Source organism: Myxocyprinus asiaticus, chromosome 18, assembly GCF_019703515.2.
Source record: "Myxocyprinus asiaticus isolate MX2 ecotype Aquarium Trade chromosome 18, UBuf_Myxa_2, whole genome shotgun sequence".
NCBI lineage: Eukaryota > Metazoa > Chordata > Actinopteri > Cypriniformes > Catostomidae > Myxocyprinus > Myxocyprinus asiaticus.
Window position 1 is genome coordinate 33,183,372 of NC_059361.1, and position 26,237 is coordinate 33,209,608.

Here is a 26,237-nt window from a genome sequence, read left to right on the forward strand (position 1 = left end):
AAGAGAGCAAGACATCTGTTACTGTTTACATCACAGTCATAAACACCATCATGTTTTAATTAAAGAGTGACTGCATACGCACATAATGCTTGTGTTTCTCAGATCAAAATGAGTGTGAGGAGGGTTTGGATGACTGTGCGTCCAGAGGAATGACCTGTAAGAATCTGATTGGCACTTACATGTGCATCTGCTCACCGGGATACACAAGACAGCCCAACGGAGAGAGCTGCGTGGGTCAGAAACATTCTTATGTTTAATAAAGATACTTCAGATCCAGACCCAGTAACTGAGTCATAACACGTGTGTATGTTTGCGCACAGATCTGAATGAATGCACGGTGAAACCAGGCATCTGTGAGAACGGCCGCTGTGAGAACACTGTTGGCAGTTACCGCTGTATCTGTGATCAAGGGTTCAGCTCCAGCCCCAGCAGAACAGAGTGTATTGGTAAGAGTTTTGGTGTGTGTTATCACAAATGAATATGTTCTTTTCAAACAGAAATGGAATCACAGCGTCTCGTCAGATTTTCCAAGCAGTAGCTAATGGTTAATCATAGTAGGTTAATCTCTAACCTCACATACAACCAACACATTCTCTCCAATGAACCCACAGGAAACTTTTTTGGCTCCAAGGTTTCTCTTTCATAGCTCAGGATACTTAATGGAGAAATTGGTTATGTTTCACTGAAGTATCTTCCTCATATGTTTGTCCTAAAATTCCTTTGAAGAAATTAAAATAGACACAAATGAGTCAATTGTTGACATACAGTAAGAGTGTAGAGCTATAAAATGAATGTGGATAGCGTACCTCAGATCAATTGCCCTTGAAAGAATTTGAGAAATGTTAAACTTTTGATTTAATGCAAATGTTTGAGACATTGTTGAGATCTCTTCTGAAACTCTAAAGGAGACACATGTGAGACTACTTTTCTCAGGGGAAAAAAAATTAGAAGCAAAGGTCTTCATTTGCTCTCCATTTAGTCTCATTGCTGTCTAAGAGAAACAGTCGAGCTATTAAAAAGATCTAATTTGTGATTGTTTTTCCTACGTGTGTATGCATCTGTTTTTTTTAGATTGCCAAGTGATCTCTGTGCTGAACAGACCGACAAGAATGTCAATGTTGTTTGACTAACAAAGTCATAACTACCTGTGTGTGTTTGCCAGATAATCGTCAGGGCTTCTGTTTCCTGGAGGTTCTTCAGACGATGTGTCAGATGAGTTCAAGCAGTCGTGTGAGCGTCAGAAAGTCAGAATGCTGTTGCGACAGGGGCCGCGGCTGGGGGCCCAACTGTGAGTTGTGCCCGCTGCCTGGGACCACTCAATATAAGAAGATGTGCCCGCTCGGACCAGGATACAGCACTGATGGCCAGGGTACACACACACACACACCCCAAAATATGTGCAAACTCATGAGTGTGTGTTTGTGTACATTTTAACAATTGTGTGTTGTGTAGATATCTATGAAGGAATCTGTGTTAATGAATGTGTTTGTGTATACGTGAAGATATCGATGAGTGTAAGGTGATGGGAAATCTGTGCAAGAATGGTCAGTGTTTGAACACGTTGGGCTCATTCAGCTGCATCTGCAAACCAGGATACACGACTGACATCTCAGGGACTGTATGCATTGGTGAGTCACAAACACAGTGATAGTTCAAAGAAATATTCTGTGTTCAATATAGGTTATGCACGATATCACACCCAATAATTTTAACTCTATAAAAAATTAATAAAACTTGTGTTTACAGTAATGCACATATAATGGGCAAGTCCACAGCACAGCAAAAAGCCATTTAAAATATGTTTATTTTCACTCGATATCTGCACAAGAACACCAGATAGGGATGTGCCATCATGTAACTATCAGTAAAGCACTGTTTACATGGAGCAAACTACATCAGTAACACATCAACAAGTTCATCCACCTAGAAAAGTAGTCCCACCTCAAAAGAACAATTTAGACAACTTTAGAGCTAAAAAAAAAAGTGCTTTAACAAAAATACAATTCTAATTTCTGCTTTGAAACCCTGTGGTACACTTGCCCCATAGACTTACATTTATAAGTGTATTACTGTAAAAACATTTTTTTTCTTTTTTTCACTATTTTATTCATACTGAGGGACTACATTTAGACAGCAGCCCCCCCCCTCCCCCCACACACACACACACACACACACACACAATCTACATTATTTTCTGTGGTAATTGACTGCATGTCAAATATGCTGTACAAAGAGCTTAGCTTGTATCCAGAATATTCCTTGAACATCAGTGTGAACTGAATACTTGTGTGGTCTGTAGATGTGGACGAGTGTGTTCAGTCTCCCAAACCCTGTAACTTCATCTGTAAGAATACAGAAGGGGGGTACCTGTGCTCGTGCCCGCGAGGATACGTGCTGCAGGACGATGCCAAGAGCTGCAGGGGTAAAATACACACAAACACATACACACAGCAGTTAGTGAGTCTAGTCTAAACTTCCTTTTGCCCCAGATTAGAGATCTCAAATAAGAGATTAACATACACAAATGCAAGCCTGATTAAATGCACACATTGCATTAAAGACATTAAACTCCAAACACACAGCTCATTATTTACACCAATGTAATGTTACGCTCAAGTTTCAGAAGTCAGGTTCACTGGCGGGACAGAGTGTGTGAGTGTATGTGTACTGTAGTTCAGATTACAGTGTTGTTCAGTCTGATACTGTGTCACTGTCTCAGATCTGGATGAATGCTCCACTAAACAGCACAACTGTCAGTTCCTGTGTGTGAACACAATCGGAGGATTCACCTGCAAATGCCCTCCTGGATTCACACAACACCACACAGCCTGTATCGGTGAGTACACACATACGCACACTCGCTCACACACTTGCATCCCTTTTATTCCCTGGACTCTGGCTGTGTTCAGAAGAGCACAATACCATACCAGGGTTTTTCCTGGCTCAAAATGAGGCAGAGGTGGTACCATCCTGATCATGTGCACACATACACTTGTACCATGCCTTCCACTGGCTGAAGCAAACACTTACAAGCTACGTATTTTAGGTGTTCTAATAATTAGATGATTGAAGAAAATGACAATTATTAATGTATAGCATATTTAACTAGTTAGTAAAGTTTGAGGACAAACTTTATGTTGGCTTGACAAAGCCTTGTCTGAAAGTTTAAAATAGTTTGAAGAGTTGGAAGTTTGAAGGTCTTACAGTCAGACAGAAGGAACACCATACAGATAGACAGCCAGCTGCAAGAAGTCCTATGCAACCCTTCCCCTTGCTTGTTTGGTTGCTAGGCAGTTACCAAGGTGATACTGAAAAGGCTCCTTGCTTCCCTGAGTCAAATGAATGAAACCAGAAGTCTCCATGATGTTCTGGTGCAGAGATATGTGATTTGTTACATGGTTGCTAGGGTAACCTCATCTGGTTGCTAGGCAGTTACCAAGGTGATACTTAACATGGCTCCTTGCATCCTGAGTGAAATAAGTCAACTGGAAGACTCTACGATGTTCTTGTGCTGAGATATGTGATTTGTTACTTGGTTGCTAGGGTAACCCCATCTGGTTGCTATGCAGTTACAAGGGTGATACTTATCAAGCCTTCTTTCCATCCTGAGTGAAATAAGTCAACCCGGAAGTCTCTACGATATTCTGGTGCAGAGATATGTGATTTGTTACTTTGTTGCTAGGTTAACCCCATCTGGTTGCTAAGCAGTTACCAGGGTGATATTTATCAAGGCTCCTTGCTATCCTGAGTGAAATAAGTCAACCTGGAAGTCTCTACGATGTTCTGGTGCAGAGATATGTGATTTGTTACTTGGTTGCTAGGGTAACCCCATCTGGTTGCTAGGCAGTTACCAAGGTGATACTTATCAAGCCTCCTTTCCATCCTGAGTGAAATATGTCAACCCGGAAGTCTCTACGATTTTCTGGTGCAGAGATATGTGATTTGTTACTTGGTTGCTAGGGTAACCCCATGTGGTTGCTAGGCAGTTGCCAGTGTGATACCAAGAAGGCTGCTTGCTGTTCTGAGTCATACAAGCCAACATTGAAGTCTCTACGACATTCTGATCCTGAGATACCCATCTAAGCGATTTTATATGGAAGTCAATGGGGTTTGGTTGCTAGGGTGCTCTAAATGGTTGCTAGTGCGTGGCTAAGTAGTTTCCATGATGATACTTGAAGACTGATTGCTCACCCAATTCAAACAAGCCAACTCTCATTTCTGTAGGACATTATGATCTGAAGATATCACACTCAGCCTTTTTGAATGGAAGTCAAAGGGGTTTGGTTGCTAGGGTGCTCTAAATGGTTGCTAGGGCGTGGCTAAGTAGTTTCCATGATGATACTTGAAGACTGATTGCTCATCCAATTCAAACAAGCCAACTCTCATGTCTATAGGACATTCTGATCAGGAGATATCCATCTAAGCCATTTGAATGGCATTCAATGGGTTTTGGTTGCTAGGGTGCACTAAATAGTTGCTAGGTTGTATGCAGTTGCTAGGGTGTTAAAGTGATAGAGTGAAAGAAACAATAAAAAGAGTGATGTAAAGATAGAAAAAGAAAGTGATGGAGTGATAGATAGAAAGTATGAGTGGTGGAGTTATAGGATGTAGCTTGAATCCTCTAAAGGAGTTATTAGAGGAAAAAATTGTCAAAGTGACATGAGGCCTTTTCGGAAGTCTGATACTGAATACTGTAATTCCAATCAGATAGAAAAGATATAGCACACTATTCAGGATTAGTCTGAAGGTCTGTGCCGAGTTTGGTGCATGTAGTTTAAAAGCTCTAGGAGGAGTTAGAGTCAGAATTGTTAGTCTCGGAAGAATAACTATAACTAGATAGGTACATTTCCTGAAGAAAATGTAAGCAGTGCTTGCCGTGGCAAAATACGTCACCACAACGTCCCACCAACTGCCCCAAGTTGAAAGGGGCCACCCCCATGACAGTAGGATATTCTGATGCAAAGATATTGGTGTTGTTCAATGGTTGCTAGGGTAACCCCATCTGGTTGCTTGGTAGTTACCAAGGTGATACTTAACATGGCTACTTGCCATCATGAGTGAAATAAGTCAACCCGGAAGCCTCTACGATTTTCTGGTGCAGAGATATGTAATTTGTTTCTTGGTTGCTAGGGTAACCCCATCTGGTTGCTAGGCAGTTACCAGGGTGATACTTATCAAGGCTCCTTGCCATCCTGAGTGAAATAAGTCAACCCGGAAGTGTCTACGATATTCTAGTGCAGAGATATGTGTTTCGTTACTTGGTTGCTAGGGTAAGCCCATGTGGTTGCTAGGCAGTTACCTAGGTGATACTTAACATGGCTCCTTGCTATCCTGAGTGAAATAAGTCAATCCGGAAGTCTCTACGGCATTCTGATACTGAGATACCCTTCTTAGTGATTTTGAATGGAAGTCAATTGTGTTTGGTTGCTAGGGTGCTCTAAATGGTTGCTAGGGCGTGGCTAAGTAGTTCCTATGATGATAGTTGTAGACTTATTGCTCACCCAATTAAAACAAGCCAAATGTCATGTCTCTAGGACATTCTGATCCGAAGATATCACACTCTAAGTTAAAGCAATAGTGTTGGTTGCTAGGGTGCTCTAAATGGTTGCCAGGGCATGGCTAGCCAGTGAACAGAGAGATTCTTATTGGCTGCTTACTAACCTGACTCATAAGAGCCAATCCCCAAATGTTTACAACATTCTGTTCTGAAGATATCCTTCTGAGACAGTTTGAATGGAAGTTAATGGGGGGTGATTGCTAGGGTCCCATAAATTGATGTTAGGGCGTGGCTATGCCATTTCCAAGGTGATACTTAAAGAGTGATTGGTATCCCGATTGAAATGAGCCCACCCCCATGTATCTATGTCATTGTGATTGAGAGATATGATCTGGCAACTTTCTTGCATTGACTGCCATAGTAGGAACAAAATTCTCTTCCCATAGTACCCTATGGGACTTTTTGGTACGGTTTTTTGCCCCCCTTTTTACCCCCTGGGGTACATTTTACCCCCAAACACAGGGTATGTTCGAACACGGCTTGCTAGGACATTTTGATCAGAAGATATCACACTCAGCCATTTTGAATGGAAGTCAGTGGGGATGGTTGCTAGGGTGCTCTAAATGGTTGTTAGGGTGTGGCTAAGTAGTTTTTCAAATGGATACATGAAGACTGATTGCTCACCTACGTGAAATAAGACAACTGCCATGTCTGTAGTATGTTCTGATCCAAAGATATCCCTCTCAGCCATTTTTAATGGAAGTCAATAGGACTGGTTGCTAGGGTGCTCTAAATTGTTGCTAGGGTGTGGCTAGCCAGTGACCAGAGAGATTCTTATTGGCTGATTACTAATCTGACTGAAAAGAGCCAATCCCCAAGTGTCTACGACATTCTGTTCTGAAGATATCCTTCTGAGCCATTTTGAATGGAAGTCTATGGGGGCGGTTGCTAGGGTGCCGTAAATGGTTGCTAGGGCGTGGCTCCACCATTTCCAAGATGATCCTTAAAGACTGATTGGTAGCCCGATTGAAATGAGCCCACCCCCATGTCTCTTTGTCATTCTGATTGGGAGATATGATTTGACAACTTTCTTGCATTGACTGCCATAGTAGGGAAAAAATAAGTTTTCATGGGTGAGACCCTCACCATAGTATGCCTATGTGAAATTTTTGGGACGTTTTTTGCCCCCCAGGGTTGCACCGTACCCCCAATCCCTTAGAAAAGTCATAGCACAGGTGTCGTCAATAGGCCGGACGATTTGACACCTAATTCATGGGTCTACTACAAACGGTGCAGGACGAGTTAGGTGCCGAAGTTTTGTACGGAATAAGAATAATAATAATAAGTATGTGAGATTACAATAGTGATGCTTTGCTCCGCAAGCACCACTAATAATAATAAATAAGTTAAATAGGATTCAATATGTTGGCTTTCTCAACCCAACATAATAATAATAATAAGCTTATGTAGTAGATCAGTATGTTGGCTTTGTCATGCCAACATAATTAAAAAAGCTAACCTGTTCAACATTAAATTAATTAAATACAACATAACAGCTAATGTGTTCATTGATAGTTAACAAACAGCAAACTTGATTAACCTCTTATACCAATAATAAGATCATCTCTGATCTCAGGTATGTGGGTGGGTATGGTGGTAAGGGACAATGTGTAAAGACCAATCGGCCACTGTTTTACAGCTTGGATTGGACTGATCGCTTAGATTGACAGGTCTTGATTTACCATGCGCACAATTTAAACAATGCTGGACCTTATTACTTGTTACTTATTCTATGTAATTATGTTTCTGGTTTATTGTGGCATTTACAAATGCAAGTAGTTCTTAGGTTTAGTAAAACCCTCAGATCACGTTTGGAGAGTTTTTTGGACTTTTGATCAAAAAGGCTACCTTGGTTCCAAATGCCATAACTTGCTTTGAGATAATACAAAATTTTGCCCAGGTACAGTTGACATGATTGTAGTCATCATGTCAAGCATGAATAATTAACAAAATGAATAAATAAACTGCATCACTTTCTCAACAGGGTTGTAACATAAGAGCCTCCAAACATGAGATGAACATGTTTGCATTTTTGAGAAAATCAAGATTATGCGTGGTTAGTAATTTTTAAGTCACTGAAATAAGGCCATGAAACACATAATAGATTTTGTAGACTCCAGTTTTCACTCACAAAATTAACTTTTGTGGGACACTTTTTGTGTTAGAAAGCCCGTATCGGATCATGCTCTTCTTCTGAGGTAAATTCACAGGGTGTCTTCTTCCAAAAAACGATAATGAGCTCAAACGGGAAAGACTGTACCTCTCGTTGGTTTCATATAGATTACACAATCAGAGAATATTTGTTTTCAATTTAAATTGGTTCAAGTAGACAATTCAAGCTTTATATAGACATATTTCTCATGTCTTCGAGGCAAGTATATGCTGAGTTTCGGTTTATTTTCGTGACGCGCTCCAGACAGAAGTTCACGGAGACCGAGACAGCAGAAAGCGCATCCTGTATGATTTCTTTATTTTACAAAACCACAAGGTTTTGCTGTTATTGTGAATGTGCACAAATAAAAGTAAACCCTTTATAGTTTCGAAAAATGTCTTACTCTTATCTGTATGACCAAAAATGACGGAGTAATTCTTTCTGCTGTTAACAGGGAAAAAGTCCGGTGATCGTGCCGGCGCCTCTGGTGACTACAGAGGATTGACTATGTTATGTTATCAATATAAAAAAACAACTCAAACAGGAGAATTCAAATATTAAATTTTGGGGGCATTTCCAACCCTGCATGACGCTATTTTGACGCCTGATTAGCTTGCTTGTTGTTAAGCTTAATGGAGGGCTATTGCCTAAATTCTGCTGGTTCTATGGAGATTTTTTTATAGTGGTTTAATTTCACAGTATTGGCAAACAATGTCGAAGTTTAGGGCAAACATTATCCTTACCTGGCTGTCACAAATGAAGGCTGGTCAGGTAGACTTCGATGTTGTGTGGAGGCTGTGACAAAGAATGTCAAAGAGGGGGAGGGGCAGGGGCTCGTGTGGTCAAATGCAGATGTCGGGCACACGTTTAATTGAGAATTGATGCCAAGGGCCAAATTTAAATAAAAACTAAAATATAAATTAAAAAATAAGAAATGACTTGCAAAAAGGGCACTTATCTAGTGAAAGAGAACGGGTGCTTGAGCACCACTTGGGGTCTATCTGTGCACGTGACTGCCTGCCTGAGTTTCGTCGACAGTCGGAGGCGGCACAAAACTTGACGGAGGTGGCCGCCTCATAATTCTCAATGCCGGAAAAACCTTGCATACTAATCATACTATTTCTGCAGTGGGTGTACTGGGCAAACATCCAGGTGTTCTGTTTGTATGGTCATTCTCGTTCTCTTCCCCATGATGATCGAGTTGTGAGCTATCCTTCAGCAGAGTTTTGGGATTATTGCCGTTTAACTGTTTTCAAGGACGAGCTGTCGAGGTACGTCACCAAACACGGCTATAATTTTCAAAACTGTAATTGTCAGAGATTTAACAGCACGTTACGGTGGGTAATCTCCCTATCGTCTCTCTGCACGTTACCGACGGTCATAATTGGTGATATTACGACACCGTCAAGGTGTTATTTATCGAATTTAGTTCCGGTAAATAATAGAGAGAAAGAGTTGCAGTGAGTCGGGAGGATAATCACTGGATCATGGACACTGCAGCATCAAGTGGAGCAGAAGTGAAACCTTCTCGCATGTGTGCTTGCGGGGCCATGATTTCGGCCAAGGACTCGCACCCCCTGTGTATCACTTGCCTGGGGGTAAAACATGCACAGGTAGCTTTGGCTAATCCTGAGTGCTGGATTACTCACAAATTTGTGAGGCAAAATTGAGCAATCCAATGGCAAAGTTGTCGTGGGGTCTCATGGGCATTCATGGACCTTTTTGAGTTTAGAGGGATTGTTGCCGGTCGGCGCTTTCGTGCGCGGGGTTAATGCGCACGTTTTTCTTTTTTCTGTTTTGTTCGGGGGGAAGTTCGGGGTTTGATTGTTTCACTAATGTGGAATGTGGTCTGTATAATTTTGTTTTTGACACACAATTTATTTTTTCTACTATATCAAAATGTCAAATGTTAATATGAGTGTACTATCTCTCTCCACATGGAATGCAAATGGGTTGGGCACCCCATAAAAAGAAGGAAGGTTATTACTTTTCTTAAATGTAAGAAATATGATATAGTGTTTCTTCAAGAAACACATCTCTCCCCGCAAAAAGCTGAAAAATGTGGGAAGATATGGGGTGGACATGTTTTTTTTAGTGCCTGCTCAAATAAGAGCAAGGGAGTCATGATATTGATTAATAAACATCTACAATTCAAATGTCTCAAACAGACTAAAGATAAATTAGGGAGAGTCATTATTGTTTTAGCTGAAATTCAAGGGAAAAGGTTGATTTTGGCTAATATTTACGCACCTTACGCTGATGATCAGGGCTTTTTTATAGATCTTGAAGGGATGTTGCAAACCGCTGGCACCCCTCATGATATAATATTGGGAGGAGACTTTAATCTTTTGATGCACTCAGTCCTTGATCACAGTGAAGCAAAAGTGTGTAAACCCCCTAGAGCAACATTGACGCTTCACAGGATGTGTAAAAATCTTGGTCTTACGGATATTTGGAGACTTTTGAACCCATCTGGTAGGGACTATACATTTGTTTTTCATCAGTCCATAAAATTTATTCTAGAATAGATTTTTTTTATATATATCCAAATCCCTCATTTCATCTGTTGTTGATTGCTCAATTGGAAATATCTTAGTCTCAGATCATGCCCTGGTGAGTTTAGAGGTGTTGCCATATACAGAGATAAAAAAATCATATAGTTGGCGCCTTAATGTGTCCCTTTTGCAAAATCCTGATTTCCAACAAATGTTAAAGACTGAAATCAATGTTTATATGGAGACCAACTGGTCCTCAGTATCCTCTGTGGGCATGGCTTGGGAGGCACTTAAGGCGGTTCTTAGGGATCGGATCATACAGTATGCCTCATTCACCAGAAAATCCAAAGCACGAGATCTTGTGGATTTGGAAGGAAATATTAAAAATGCAGAGACAGAGCTGAAGCGCCGTTTGTCATCTGATGGCCTCAGAGAATTGACCCGATTGAAACACAGATATAATGCTATTTTGTCGCGGAAAGTGGAGTTTTGGCTATTCAGGGTAAGACAGTCATACTTTGAGTCGGGGGACAAAGCAGGAAAACTTTTGGCTAGATATATAAAGCAGAGAGAGTCTTTTTCTATCATTCCCTCAGTGAAACCGGCCATTGATATTAATAATGCTTTTAAAGAATTCTACTCTGATCTCTATAGTTCCACGTCTTCGTCTACTGATGAAGATATTAGAAACTTTGTGGAACCATTAGATCTCCCTAAACTGACGACTGAGCAAAAAACTTCTCTTGATTCTGAGATAACCTTGGAGGAGCTTGGCGAGGTTATTAAGGCCTTACCTACAGGCAAGGCTACGGGGCCTGACGGCTTTGCCACTGAGTTTTTCAAATCTTATGCTACAGAACTGGCTCCACTTTTGCTAGAAGTTTATACTGAATCATTAAAGAATGGAAAGCTCCCACCAACCATGACACAAGCCCGGATCAGTCTGATTCTTAAAAAGGACAAAGATCCAAGTGAATGTAAAAGTTACCATCCAATTTCCCTGATCCAGTTAGATGTAAATATTTTGTCAAAAATTCTGGCTAATCGATTAAGTAAAGTTATAACATCTCTTATACATATAGATCAGGTGGGGTTTATTCGAGGCCGTAGCTCTTCTGATAACATTAGGCGTCTCATCAATATCATGTGGTCAGTAGCGAATGAACAATCTCTGGTCGCTGCCATCTCACTTGATGCCGAAAAGGCATTTGATATGGTAGAATGGGATTATCTTTTTAAGATTTTGGAAATGTATGGGTTCGGGAGTACTTTTATTGGTTGGATTAAGCTACTTTATAGACACCCTGTAGCGGCGGTACAAACAAATGGACTTATTTCAGATTATTTTACTCTGGATAGGGGCACCCGGCAGGGTTGCCCTCTTTCCCCATTATTGTTCTGTCTTGCCCTGGAACCATTAGCAGCCACGATAAGAAAGGAGGATGATTTTCCAGGGGTGATTGCGGGAGGTATGGCGCATAAGCTTTTGCTTTACACAGATGATATTTTATTATTCGTCTCTGACCCTACTAGATCTATGCCTTGCCTCCACAGAATTATTAATTCCTTTTCCAAGTTCTCAGGATACAAAGTCAACTGGTCTAAATCCGAAGCTTTGGCTTTGACAGTGTACTGCCCAATAACGGCTTTTCAGCAGGGCGCCTTCCAGTGGCCCAAACAGGGAATTAAGTATTTGGGAATTTTATTCCCAGCAAATTTGTCTGATTTAGAGTTAATTTTGACCCCTTAATAAAAAGGTTTTCAAATGATGTGGACAGGTGGGCTTCATTACATTTATGTTACATATTACATATATTACATATATCGATGATTGGGAAGGTTAAAGTTATTTAAATGAATTGTATTCCAAAATTCAACTACCTACTACAATCTCTCCCTGTAGATGTCCACCTCTCTTATTTTAAGCAATTTGATAGTATAGCGAATTCCTTCATTTGGAATGGAAAGCGTCCCAGGTTACATTGCAACAAGTTACATAGGCTGATTGACAAAGGTGGGATAGGCCTACCCAAGATTTTGTTTTATTATTATGCGTTCGGTCTCAGACATTTAGCTTATTGGTCACTTCCACCTGAGAGAGCCCCTCCCTGGTTTGGAATTGAACAGAAAGTTATTGCCCATATTTTACTATTACAAAGCCTTTCTATTAAACTAATTGGAGAAGTTAAGTCACACCCCATTATCTCGCATCTGCACGCGCTATGGACAAAAGTGTCCAGAGTGTTTAATTCAGACATTTATTTAAATGTTGCCTCAAGCATATGGCTAAACCCAAAGTTGCATATTGGTGAGTCCCCTTTCTGTTGGTTGGAGTGGATTGAGAGGGGTGTTAATACACTCAACCTATATGAGAGTGGTGGGTTGAGATCGTTTGAAAATTTGGTCCAACATTTTAGGATTCCTAGATCTCAGTTCTTCAGGTACTTACAGCTGCACCACCTGCTTTGTACTATTTTTGGGAGTAGCAATCACCCCCCTAAAAGGGCAGATACTCTCGAAGTGGTGATTACTGCTTTTGGAAAAGGTCATGAGGCATCAGTGTATTACTCCTGTTAATTCAGGGTCTGGGGGATGGAGCTTCAACTTCTCTCAAGAGATTATGTGAGAGAGATTTAAATTTGGTATTGGAGGAGGGAGTGTGGGCTAAGATTCTAAAAAAACATCAAGTCTACATCTAGAAATTCGAGGGTGCGTCTGATGCAATTTAAGATTTTGAATCGATTATATTGGACCCCCTCTAGATTGTATAGACTTGGTCTTAAAGACACACCCACCTGCTGGCGATGCCAATCAGAAGACGGGGACACAACCCATGTTTTTTGGGGATGTGTTAAAATACAGGAATTTATGTGTGATGTATTGGACACAAGGTTTTCATTTTGCCCCAGACTCTGCATTTTGGGTGATGGGGAAGTCATACATTTTGGGGATAGCCACTTGAGAGGTTGGGTCCTGGCCGGAGTCATGGTGGCCAGGCGAATAATACTCAGGGGGTGGAAGACGGCTGATGCACCCTCGTTTCGGGAGTGGTGCGTGAAGATGAGCGAGGTTGCGGCATTTGAGGAGGCAATCTTCAGAAGGTTAGGGAAGTGGGATTTGTGTAATAGGAAGTGGGGTGGATATTTGGATTTTTTGGAGGGTTCTCGGGGAGGGGCAGTGGAGAGGGATTTTTAATTTTTAATTTTTAGTTTGATGTGTATGTGCACTCTTGCTTTTTGAAAGTATTTTTTTTTTAGTTTGTTTCTAATTTTTTGCTAGAATTGTAAGAGACCACTGTAATGCGTGTTTGTATCAGGTGGGGGGGATGTTCAGGGGGAAAGGTTTAATTTATATATCTGATTCCGTATTTTATGTTGTGTCTATTGGTTTTTTATGAATGGAATCAATAAAAATGTTGCATATTTCCATATAGATATTTACCCAGCTCACAGGAAATTCCTGAGGTTTGCCTATCAGGGCATAGCCTATGAATTTTTGAAAATCCCGTTTGGACTTTCATTAGCTTTCATTAGCATCAGCAAATGTGTGGAGGCGGCTCTGACTCCCTTGAGGAGAGCGGGTCTCAGAGTGTCCGCATATTTGGACAGTCTGCTCTGTGCGTCGTCACGGCAACAGGCAGAGACAGACATGAACATGTTAGTGTCTCATATGGAGAATTTGTGTTTCGAGATAAACCTCAAAAAGAGCTGTCTGGTGCCATCTTGGGAAATAAATTACCTGGGTCTCAGATTGAACTCAGATCTGTTTCGCAGTTGCTTATCCCTTTTTCAGAGGGGGAGAATGGCCCCTTTCAGGATGTGTCTGCGTCTGTTGGTGTTAATGGCCTCAACAGTTTCGGTTATTCCTTTGAGACTATTGCGAATGAGAGAGTTTCAGCACTGGATAGCAGCGCAGCACTTGTGTCCCCAATGTCACCTAAACCGAAGAGTGAGAGTGACATCACGGGATACACGCTCTCCATCACTGGAGAATTCCCACTTTCCTGCATGGGGGAATCCCTTTGGGGGCACTCTCTTTGAGGAAAGTGGTGACATCAGACGTGTCACTCACAGGTGTGCGAAGGCAGAATAGTGAATGGGGTTTGTCCTGTGTCACTACGAAACTCACACATAAACTTTCTGGAGTTACTGACAGTGTTTCTAGTATTGAAGCTCTTTGTACAGTTACTTCATGGCAATCATCCCACAGGTGGTGAGTCAGCTGTGGGAGAGATTCGGGCAGGCTACCGTAGATCTCTTCGCATTGCAAAAAAACAATAATAGTGCTCTGTTCTTCTCTCTAGTGAGTGAAGATGCACCTATCGGTTTGGATGCGCTGGCGCACCCATGGCCAAACTATCTGTTATATGCGTTCCCCCCTCTGAGTCTGATCGGCCCAACTTTGAAAAGAGTAAGGGAGCACGGTCACTCAATAATACTGATTGCCCCGCCCTGGACGGGAAAACTTTGGTTGGTCAGCTCCTTTGCAACCAGCCTTGGCCTCTTCCGCTGCACAGGGATCTCCTATCTCAAGCGCACGAGGAAATGTTTCACCCACACACGGACCAAGTAGCTCTTTGGGCCTGGTCCGTGAGAGGTTGAATCAAAATGCCACTGAGTTGCCTCCAAGGGTAATTGAAACAATTCAGAGTGTGAGAGGGGCCTCGACTCGATCGCTTTATGATTTGAAGTGGGGTGTGTTTGAACATCGGTGCGCACACAGACATATTCCCTTTTTATGTTCTGTAGCGGATGTACTGAGCTTTCTGCAAGGCCTTTTGGATAAGGGTAGAGCATTCTCTACTGTTAAGCGATATCGGCATACCATTTTGGAGTGGACTCCAGAACAATGGGTCAACACCCACTGGTGTGTACGTTTATAAAGGGTGCACGGAGATTACATCCAGTCTCAAAACTGCTGATTCCACTGTGAGATCTGTCGCTGGTCCTGAGCGCACTCTCTCAGCCCCCATTTGAACCCATAGAGAGTATTAGCATCAAGCATCTTTCGCTAAAGACTACTTTATTGTTAGCTCTTGCTACTGCAAAGTATGTAAGTGAACTTCAAGCTTTTTCAGTTCATAAATCTTGTATGCGCTTTGCTCCGGGGTTTTCGAGAGTAATTCTTAAGACAAACCCCGCATTTTTACCAAAGGTGAGCAAATCACCATTTAATGGTCAATCAGTGGACTTGTTGACTTTTCACCCATCATCGTTTTCCTCGTCAGAGGATGAAAACTTCATTGTTTGTGCCCAGTTTGCTCCCTGCCTGTGTATGTGGAAAGGATGCGGACGCTGAGAAAGAGTAATCAGCTCTTTATATCCTGGGCAGACTCTAATAAGGGCAAGCGTATATCTCAACAGCGTTTGTCTCATTGGGTGGTGGAGGCTATTATATTAAGTTATAATAGTGCCGGTATGCAGCTTCCGGAGGGCCTGAGAGCTCATTCCACAAGAGGCATGGCCACCTCGTGGGCGCTGTTTAAGGGCATTTCAGTCCAGGACATTTGTGCTGTGGCGAGCTGGCCATCGCCTCACACATTTGTGAGATCTTCCAGGCTGAACGTTACATCTTACAGCCTACACTGGCTCACACGGTCCTTAGCGTGAATAGGTCTGATACTGATGTATAAGCACACTCATACAGGCTCAGTTTTAATACGTTAAATGATCTCATTTAATAACAATTCCTTTATGGCAGAATAGTTTGGAGATGTTTAATATAATATTTGAGTCAGTCTGTTTCAGACAGCATATCTGCAATTCAGGAGTTGTCCATATCCCATAGTGAGATACTGAACGAATGTTTGAAAGAGAACGTAGGGTTACGTATGTAACCCCGGTTCTCTGATAACAGGAGTGAGGTATCTCACCACACTTCCCTCCTTGCAGCAGCACAGGGAAGAGATATGCTGAGAATGATGTAAAGGCAGGTGACAGCAGATTATATCAGGAAGGTGGGGCTTCCTGGTCACTGCTGTGACTTGTCTTCCACGGTTTTCATGCATGAGGCGTTTTTCCCATAGAGAGATACCTCACTCCTGTTATCAGAGAACCGGGGTTACATATATAACCTTATGTTTTGGTACTTCTTCAAGAATGAACAAAGTGACATTGATGAGTTTGCATGATGGGGTTAGTGAAACGATTAGAAATGGTGATGTTTATTATGGAATTTCTCTGTATGAAGTTGTAGGTTTTTCATTAAAGCTGTCAAACCACAAAACAACTTACTTGTAACTGAAAATACATTGTGTAAGCTATATGAAAGATACATGTTCTCAATAGATCATCCAGTGATGGCTAGAGTAAATAATCTTTGTCCTTTAAAAATGATTTGGGTCGAATTAAATGGAAAACTATGCAAGATGAGCTCCATGGCACTTCAGAATTTTGACGCTGAGCGTTGGCATATGTACCTTTGTAGAAAATAATTAATTGTTTTGAATTTTACAAACGCGCCACTGTAACCATTTGTTTATGGAAGTACTTACACCACAGATCAGGATCTGCCATTGCTAGTTCAAAAGATGAGCACAAGCCTCCGTTACTAATTAAAAAATGTAACTTTAGAACTAGTAACGATGCTTCGGCTGTTTCTTACAAGTTATTGGAGAAACAAGAATCTGTGTGTGTGTGTTTTTGAGAGAGAGAGAGAGAGAGAGCGCAATTGAGTGTGTGTGAATTGCACACTACATCTGTCGCAACTCCCAAGCAGAGATGAACAGTAAAGCTATAGCTGTTTAACTCTATTTCTCAGCTGTAGTGTAGTGTTTGTCAGCTTACTGAAGATTATGGAATTTTTGATCAAATACATTCTATTTTCTCTGTAAATATAGCCGTATGAGTGGGGTCCATCCTGAGTACTTTTGGTAGTCAGTGTTGTGCCGAAATCTGACTGCCAGCCAGATCCTGACTTCCCGCTACCTGATTGGCCCTTATCCCTAAAGCCCAACCCTATACCCACCTCTAACCCAACCTTATTGGTCCCTAACCATAAAGCCCATCCCTACACCTAAACATAAGGATACTAGGGAGTCAAAATTAATCTCTACACTGGTTCGTTTTCTCCTCCGCCATGTTGAATGATTACATCCCCGCCCAACGCAGAAACTCCAGTAGGTAAGCACCTTGAGTATGTGTGACTTCGTCTGTTGTTTCTCTCAGCTGTGATAAGCCTTAATGCTGAAGCTGTTAATTTAACTCTATTTCCCAGCTGTAGTGTAGTAGTTATTCGAGCGATCATGGAGTGAGAGACAATTCCGATTACTTCAAAGAAACCGTCCGCTGACTGACAGCGCTGACTCAACCTACAAGCGTTAACTGAAATGACTCATAACACATAAAAATTTTCTTTTGCCGCCACCTGCTGGCAAAATCTTTAATGTCACAGGTATGAATGAAAATCCCCACATTTGGCTGCTCTTTTACAAATATGCACTGCTATTACACTTTAGTTTAGAACACCACGAACACAAGCGGAGTGATGCAAACAGTGTAAGCTGTTGTGAGACATCAGCACTCTTGGAACGGCTGCAATCCAATCAAATTCGAGGACCAGAACTAACTGTTGTATAGATATTAGTAAGCTGTACACTAGTAGTATATTCAGAACAAAGCCTCTGACCTATGTTTTGTCATGGGGACCCCGCTATCAGTTGAAATGGTATGTGAATTATCATTGTGTGTTAAATGTGCTGTATAAATAAACTTGCCTTGCCTTGCCTTGCCTATTTAACAGCTCTTTAGCCATGGATACAGAAGTCAGTGTTTAGATGTGGTGGGTGTTTCAACATCAAGTAAACTCTTAAACACAAACCCACTAAAAATAAAAAAATAAAACTGTTCTTACCTCAACTGTATTTCCTGTCACTGACAATAAATAATCAAACATGATGATTCACTCTCTCTATGACAGATAACAATGAGTGCGCGACTGAACCGGGTCTGTGTGGACCAAATGGAGTGTGTCAGAACAGTGCTGGAAGCTTCAACTGTGAATGTCAGCGGGGCTTCAGCCTTGACCCCAACGGACAACAGTGTGAAGGTCAATACACGCACACACATACACAAAAAAGATAAAGTCTGGGACCACCCACAGTTTATTTACTGTCCTGATGACTATACACACAAGACTAGAGCTGGCTGAAAATGGTCAGTTCCAATTTGGAGGGGGGGGGGGGCTGGTTTGGGTGGTTTAAGAAGACATTTTTTTAGGTTACAAACTGGTAAATACAAGGGTATAATGCTATAAATGTGGTTTATGAGGACATTTCTAGTGTCCCCATAATTCAGATCACTTAAAAAAACATACTAATCTATGTTTTTTTGAAAATGTAAAAATGCAGAAAGTTTTTTGTGAGGGTTAGGTTTAGGGTTAGGGGATAGACTCTATAGTTGTACAGTAAAAAAATTATTATATCTATGGAGAGTCCTCATAAGGATAGCCACACCAATGTGCGTGAGTGTGTGTGTGTGTGTGTGTGTGTGTGTGTGTGTGTGTGTGTGTGTGTCAGATATGGACGAGTGTGTGGGGAACCATCGCTGTCAACATGGCTGTCAGAATCTAGTGGGCGGGTACAGATGCAGCTGCCCCCAGGGATACCTGCAGCATTACCAGTGGAACCAGTGCGTAGGTAAGACACATTTACAGGGATAGTTCACCCAAAAATGAAAATTCTGTCATAATTTATTCTCCTTTATGTTGTTCCAAACCCAAATGACTGTTTTTCTTCTGAACAACACAAAAGAAGATGTTATTAGGCAGAATGTTAGTCTCAGTCACCATTCACTTTCATTGTATGGAAAAAGGATGCAATGAAAGTGAATGGTGACTGAGACCACTGCCTAACATCTTCTTTTGTGTTCTACAGAAGACAGTCTTAACAGTCTTAACTTCCTATTTGTGGAAGCTCAGCCCTTCCTGTGCTGGTAAAAATATTGTGACCTTTTAAATTAATTCCTGCTCGTCCTCATGTGGTCAGACGCAAGGTCTGCCTGCGGAGAGATTGCAAACCTTGGCAGCAATTCTAGCCTCTAAAGTGGGTCAGTGACCCAGCACTGTGGGAACCAACCTGACTTTTGACTGTGTGTGTGTATGTATGTCCAGATGAGAATGAGTGTCAGAACAGTCAGATCTGTGGTGGTGCGTCGTGTCACAATACTCTGGGCAGTTACCGGTGTCTGTGTCCGACGGGCTTCAGCTTCGAGCAGCTCATGGGTGGCTGTCAGGATGTGAATGAATGCAGTTCTTCGCAGAACCCCTGCTCATATGGCTGCTCCAACACTGATGGAGGTTACCTGTGTGGCTGCCCACCGGGATACCTCAGAGCAGGACAGGGGTGAGACACACACCACAATTTATAAAGCAGCTCAGTGTTGACACCAGGGCCACTATAGCAGGAACTGGTGTAAACTACAATCAGCTTTCTCATTTAGACCAACTACTGTCATGGGAGAGTAGCAGTTTGAAGAGAATCCTGCAGAGCAAGTTAAGTTAAAATGAGTTAAATTAGTGTGTATTGTGTGTGTGTGTGTGTGTGTGTGTGTGTGTGTGTGTGTGTGTGTGTGTGTGTGTGTGTGCTGCAGGCACTGTGTATCTGGTGTTGGTTTGGGTGGTGGTAGTTCTCCTCTGACTCCAGACACTGATGCAGATGAGAATGCACTCTCTCCTGAAGCATGTTATGAGTGCAAGATAAATGGATTCCCAAAGAAGGGAAGGAAACGAAGGAGTATGAATGGAACAGAGGAGCACCTGCAGCATTCTCAGGTAAAAACAACTTTATTCACAGACCTTGGTCAGGGTAGACACAATATTTAATTTGACGTGAATGGAATGTACAGTCTGTTTTAATGGGTTGTATTGTTGTGTGTATCATTATGTTGACCATTCAACCCATAAAACAGTCCAAAAAATTGCCAAAATAAAGCAATAAGCCTTGTGAGTCCGTGTATTACAGTGATTACCATGGTTTTCCAGATTGCATCTCCAAAATAAAAAGTATAAAAAAATATTAATATTAGGCCTTATAATCAGAGTAAACAATATTTCCAAGTAAAATAATTAATTAGTCCAACTGCAAATTAAAGATGCATATGTTGGGGCCTGAGTAGCTCAGCGAGTATTGATGCTGACTACCACCCCTGGAGTCACGAGTTCGAATCCAGGGTGTGCTGAGTGACTCCAGCCAGGTCTCCTAAGCAACCAAATTGGCCCAGTTGCTAGGGAGGGTAGAGTCACATGGGGTAACCTCCTCGTGGTCGCGATTAGTGGTTCTCGCTCTCAATGGGGCGCGTGGTAAGTTGTGCATGGATCACGGAGGATCATGTCTCCACATGCTGTGAGTCTCTGCAGTGGCATGCACAATGAGCCACATGATAAGATGCGTGGATTGACTGTCTCAGAAGTGGAGGCAACTGAGACTTGTCCTCCGCCACCCGGATTGAGGTGAGTAACCGCGCCACCACAAGGACCTAGTGAGTAGTGGGAATTGGGCATGCCAAATTGGGGAGAATTTTTTTTTTTTAAAAAGATGCATATGTTTGTATATCAAGGTTAATATCGTGAACTAAATCGATTACTAAGACGAAAACTAGCAGTGAAAAAATATTTTTGTTTACTAAAATAAAAATAAATATGGGAGTTTTGAAAAAAAAAAAACTAAACTGAAACTAAATGTGCACTACAGTACTGGCACATTATACATGTAAATGGATAGTTCACCCCAAAATAAAATTTCTCTCATCATTTACTTACCCTCATGCCATCCCAGATGTGTGACTTTCTTTCTTCTGCAAAATCCAAACGAAGAATAATAGAAAAAATTTTCAGCTTTGTAGGTCCATACAATGCAAGTGAATGGTGACCAGAGCTTTGAAGCTAAAAATGCACATAAAGGTAGAATAAAAGTAATCCATAATACTCCAGTGGTTTAATCCATATCTTCAGAAGCGTAGGTGTGGTGATAGGTGTGGATGAGAAACAGATCAATATTTAAGTTCTTTTTCTATTGATCTTGACTTTCACTTTCACATTTTTCTTTTGTTTTTGGCGATTAGCATTCTTCGTGCATATCGCCACCTTCTGGGCAGAGAGAAGAATTTATAGTGAAAAAAGGACTTAAATATTGATCTGTTTCTCACCCACACCTATCATATTGCTTGAAGACATGGATTAAAACACTGGAGTCATATGGATTACTTTTATGCTGCATTTATGTGCATTTTGGAGCTTCAAAGATCTGGTCACTATTCACTTGCATTGTATGGACCTACAGAGCTGAAATATTCTTCTAAAAAAGTGTTAAGCAGAAGAAAAAAGTCATACACATCTGGGATGGCATGAGGGTGTAATTTTAGGGTGAACTATTCCTTTTAATTCATGTCAGTAAGTGCTACATTATGCTGTGTTGTTGGATCAAGTGTCATCACAGGCAGATAACATGATAGGCTAACACTTTACAATAATGTTGTACCAATTAACAATGCATCATGATTTAACAAGGAACAGTTTATTTTAAAGCATTTATTAATCTTGGTCAATATTCATTTATAAATCTACAATTGGTCATTCTAGTTCACGTTAGTTATTAAAACATTAGCTAATGTTAACATTGAAACATATATAACTTTTAATGTTTAAAATCTACTAGTATAGAATTAACATTAACCAAGATTAATAAGTGGTTTAAGCGTTGTTTACTGTTAACGGATAAAAAACTAAAACTATACTAAACGAAATAAAATAAATAAATTTAAAACAATACCCATTTACAAAAAAATACAAATGAAACTAAAATAGTTATGTGCCATTAAAACTAACTAAATCTAAACTGAAATTTAAAACCAAAACACAAAACTAAATAAAAACTAGTAACATTTTCAAAACTATAATAACCCTGATATATATATAATTTTTTTTTTTTTTTTTTTTAGCAAATTGTTAATATTTTAAACAAAAGGAAATAGTAACAGTAGAATAGCATTTTAAAAAATATCTAAAATGATGCTGAAAACTCCAATTATATCAGTCATGTCTAAGAGAAACAGATGCTTTACTATATACAGTATATGGTGCTGGGCACACATTTATGAGCGCTGCCACATTGAGATCATATGACCAGCTGAATATTTCTAGCTTTATCTGAATAATCCCCTGTAATCTGACCCTTTCATTCACATTGTAAATTAATCATGGCTGACTGTGAATAGTGCATTTATATAATGGATTTGGTAACTTAAAGCTTCTGTTTTTGCATTATGCTGCATCTACGCTGCTAGGTGTCAGCGCAACCTAAACACAAATTTTACTGAGCGCACCTTTAATAAAGAATTAAACTCACACAGGTCTGTTTATAGCAACTATTTTACAACAGTTATGAACAATTCTATCCATCAGAACTATCCATTTTATAATAAAGAATTAATCACTACAGTATTCCTCTTGAAGCCCTGAGATGTTCCATGTTTGCTAAAGACACCAACTGTGCTTGTTGTTTAACAGAATATTTTGCTGTGTGTTTTGACAGAATGATCTAGACTCGATCAGTCTGGACAGTGTCGATATTGACGACACTCTTCAGTTTAACTTTAACATCAGCACACTAAAGAGTAAAGATCACATCATCGACTTCATCCCAGCGCTGTCCACACTCACTAACAACGTCCGTTACACCATCGAATACGGCAACGACGACAGCCTGTTTAAAATCAACCAGAAAGATGGCATAAGCTACCTGCACATATCCAGGAAGAAAGCTCTGCAGCCCGGAGCATATTATTTACAAATCCGCAGTGTGCCCGTGTACGGTTGGAAAGAAGTGAGCGCGCTGGACGAGCAAGATAGAGACTACCTCAGCGAGCAGCGAGGAGACGCTCTACACATGAATGTACAGATTCTCCTACACTGACTGCACTCGCTGACAGCAAACACACAGACTCCAACAGCTAAGCCCAAAGACAAGCACATATCACCCTTACACGCTTAGAGTTCAACATAAACTCAACGCTTTCAAGCTCCGAAAATATAACTGAAAAATTCCTACTGAAAGCAACCACTGTGGAAGAATGGACAGAAAACTGCTTGTGTTTTAAAGTGGGTTCATGTCTGTGATACATTGATGGGTCGTTGCACTCTCTTGCATGAGGAAACACCACAGCAAGGACTCTGAATCGCTTTAGCGAAGGATGAGCTTTTAGCAGGGTTCCCTCACACACCTTTGACCAATGAATTTCCATGTCATTCCTGTCATTTGTGATTACTGGATAAGGATTTTTTTTTAAAATATTTTATACTGATTGCACTTACAAACAGCTATTTCAAACTGAAATAATTTAGTGCTGAGAATAACTAGAAAAATTATGATTCACTATAGAAATGTCCTTGACTTTAAAGATTTGATACATTTCAGATTTGATACATTTCCAAGACATTTTCAGGCCTGGAAAGCACAATTGTTCCCTGATTCTTCCAGGTTTTCTGTGCCTGTGGGAACCCTGTTTTAGTTTCAGTTTTGATGGAAACAGTTTCCAGATGGTCAGCTCTTCTCCAGCTCAGTTTATCATATTTTACTGGTGCTAGTTATGTGACAGCTTAGATTAATGCACTGTAATAATCATCAAATGCAGGAGCTGCAATACTGCTCTCGTACCGCGGCCCACCTGACCGACGTCAGCGCGCTAGCCTTTCTGTTCTCTCCTGCAGCTATACTACATGTAATTTAAGTGTCTATACTGTAACCGTGTCACTTTGTTACTCTCCAAAAGCATTTGTAAACTAGAGGAACCCTGGAACGGACAGGTTTGGAATGGTGCTTATTATAATGACCAACTACTTTAAACTGTGTTTGTACATCGTTCTGTGATTTGAAATCTGCACTGAGGTCTTATGGCCACAAACACACACACACACACACACACTTACCTGCGTCATCAGTCGTGTGGCCTTTGAAAACACCAGTACAACATTCTTTGAGGGGTTTAGATGTAAATTCACAATAAAACATTTTTTTGGGGTTTTACAGGGACTTGACGGTTTTCCTTCTTCTCAAATCGAGATCAGGAATGATATTCCCACAGTCTCTCCAATGTTGGTTGATCAGTTTCTTGCTGAATATAAACACATTTACTGTAAAAGAGAGAGAGAATGGTCTTTAGGTGGGAATCCATATGTTGAATAACTCTTAATCCAAGAGTGTTGGGGTCATGACATATTCTTAAAGGGGTCATGACATATTCTTTTTTTTTCTGTCTTTTTTCTCCTAGGTCCACTTATAATGTTATTTAAGTTTTTTGTACCAAAACAAAATACATTAGTGTCAATTTAGTAATATATGATAATTTTCTACCCTGTCTCTTGCCTTCTGACTGAAACGCTCGGTTTTGGCCTCAGCGGCTCCTTTAAACTTCAATATTAAGGCCGACTGTTCTGATTGGCTAAGGTCGTGCAGCCCCTCAAATACAGCCATATTTGATACTCAATCGGAAGAGAATGAACAAGCTCCACAACAATAAATAACTAAATTTCACGGTTTATACATAACACACACTTAACACATTGATTTAGAATGTGCTGTGCTCTTTCACTCAAGCACAACAGCACCATAAAATAAAATATCAAACAGTCATGACATGAAACATTCATTAATTGAATTGGTTACTTATGGTTTTGCGGTCAGGTCCAATAGTGTTTTTAACTGCCTCATTCTTCAATAACAGTTCCTTTTCATATTGTGACTGGTTCACAAGCAATCCACGCTGAAATACGCTGAACACACATAATACAATCCACGGTGAAACATGATGCACACACATATCATTCTGCACTGATGTGATCAGGAACTCTGTTAAACTTCAGTCAGTATTTCCTGGTGTTGAAATGCTTCAACAGTGGCAAAAGCAGAGACACTGGTCTTCACAGGCATGACATCTCCAATCTCCTGTGTCTGTTTATATACAGGACATTCTGCAGTTCTCCCAGTCAGTGGCAGCTATGAAATGGAGTAGAACAAACGTGTTTTTAAAAGTTGAGTTTGTAGCTCTCTTAAAACGCGACTCACATCACCGGAAACGCATCTAAAGGGTCAAAGACGTCCATCTAGTGCATATTTACATAGTCCAAAAATTAAAAATAGCGCAGATGGGAGTTAAACGTGTTCAGGACGCGTTTATTTTCAAACAGAAAGACGCAACATTATAACTTGACATTGCATCTTTTAAAAGTGACGCAAGATGCATGATAACTGTCAAAGCAGTTTGTCTATTGCATGTTTATGTAGAAATAGTTTAAAAATAGTCCAGATGGGCACAAGTTGTACTGTGAAAGTCCCGTTTTGTGTGCAGGAATATTAGGCCCATCTGTCTTGTTCTCTCCTCTTCACCTTTCTGACTGAGCATCAGTGGGCGGGCCAAGGGTGTGATCATGTACAATCAATCAGTCAATCATATTTATTTGTATAGCACATTTAAAAACAACACGTTGACCAAAGTGCTTTACACTAAAAAAAAATTAAATACAGTCACAATTTAAAACGTGCACAATATAAGCCAAAACAATAAAAGTAAATCTAAGAACAGAAATAAGCAATAGAGTAAAGATGAGTCTTAAACTGAGACTTAAAAAACTCAGTGCTATCACATGATCTAATATGAATTGGCAGACTATTCCAAAGGCGAGGGGTTGCAACAGAGAAGGCACGATCCCCTTTGGTTTTCAAACGGGATTTAGGGACACTTAAAAGCAGGCTCTGTGAAGATCTTAAAGGTCTAGCAGTTTGATGTTGATGTAAGAGGTCTGAAATATAATCTGGTGCAGTTCTATTTAAACCCTTAAAAACCGTTAAAAGTACCTTGAATTGAACTCTGTATTTGACTGGAAGCCAATGCAAAGAGGCTAAAACTGGAGAGATACTAGTATATTTCCTGGTGCCAGTCAGGAGTCTAGCCGCTGCATTTTGCACTAACTGTAAACGTGATAGTGAAGTATTTGATATTCCCAAATATAAAGAATTACAATAGTCCAGTCTAGATGCAATAAA

The 26,237-nt window shown here is 40.6% G+C and overlaps 1 protein-coding gene across 1 annotated transcript in view; it reads left to right on the plus strand.

Moving 5' to 3' along the window:
- LOC127455817 (fibrillin-1-like) overlaps window positions 1-24,484 on the plus strand; it is a 135,344-nt gene extending 110,860 nt beyond the window's left edge. The window contains exons 56-66 of the mRNA XM_051723968.1: window positions 103-234; window positions 321-446; window positions 1,163-1,369; window positions 1,503-1,628; window positions 2,300-2,422; window positions 2,720-2,836; window positions 18,122-18,250; window positions 18,720-18,839; window positions 19,313-19,544; window positions 19,792-19,972; window positions 22,731-24,484. Of these exons, the coding sequence (XP_051579928.1) occupies window positions 103-234; window positions 321-446; window positions 1,163-1,369; window positions 1,503-1,628; window positions 2,300-2,422; window positions 2,720-2,836; window positions 18,122-18,250; window positions 18,720-18,839; window positions 19,313-19,544; window positions 19,792-19,972; window positions 22,731-23,111 (1,874 nt within the window). The 3' untranslated portion in view covers window positions 23,112-24,484. The remainder of the gene's footprint in view (window positions 1-102; window positions 235-320; window positions 447-1,162; window positions 1,370-1,502; window positions 1,629-2,299; window positions 2,423-2,719; window positions 2,837-18,121; window positions 18,251-18,719; window positions 18,840-19,312; window positions 19,545-19,791; window positions 19,973-22,730) is intronic.
- The last annotated feature ends 1,753 nt before the right edge of the window (window positions 24,485-26,237 follow it).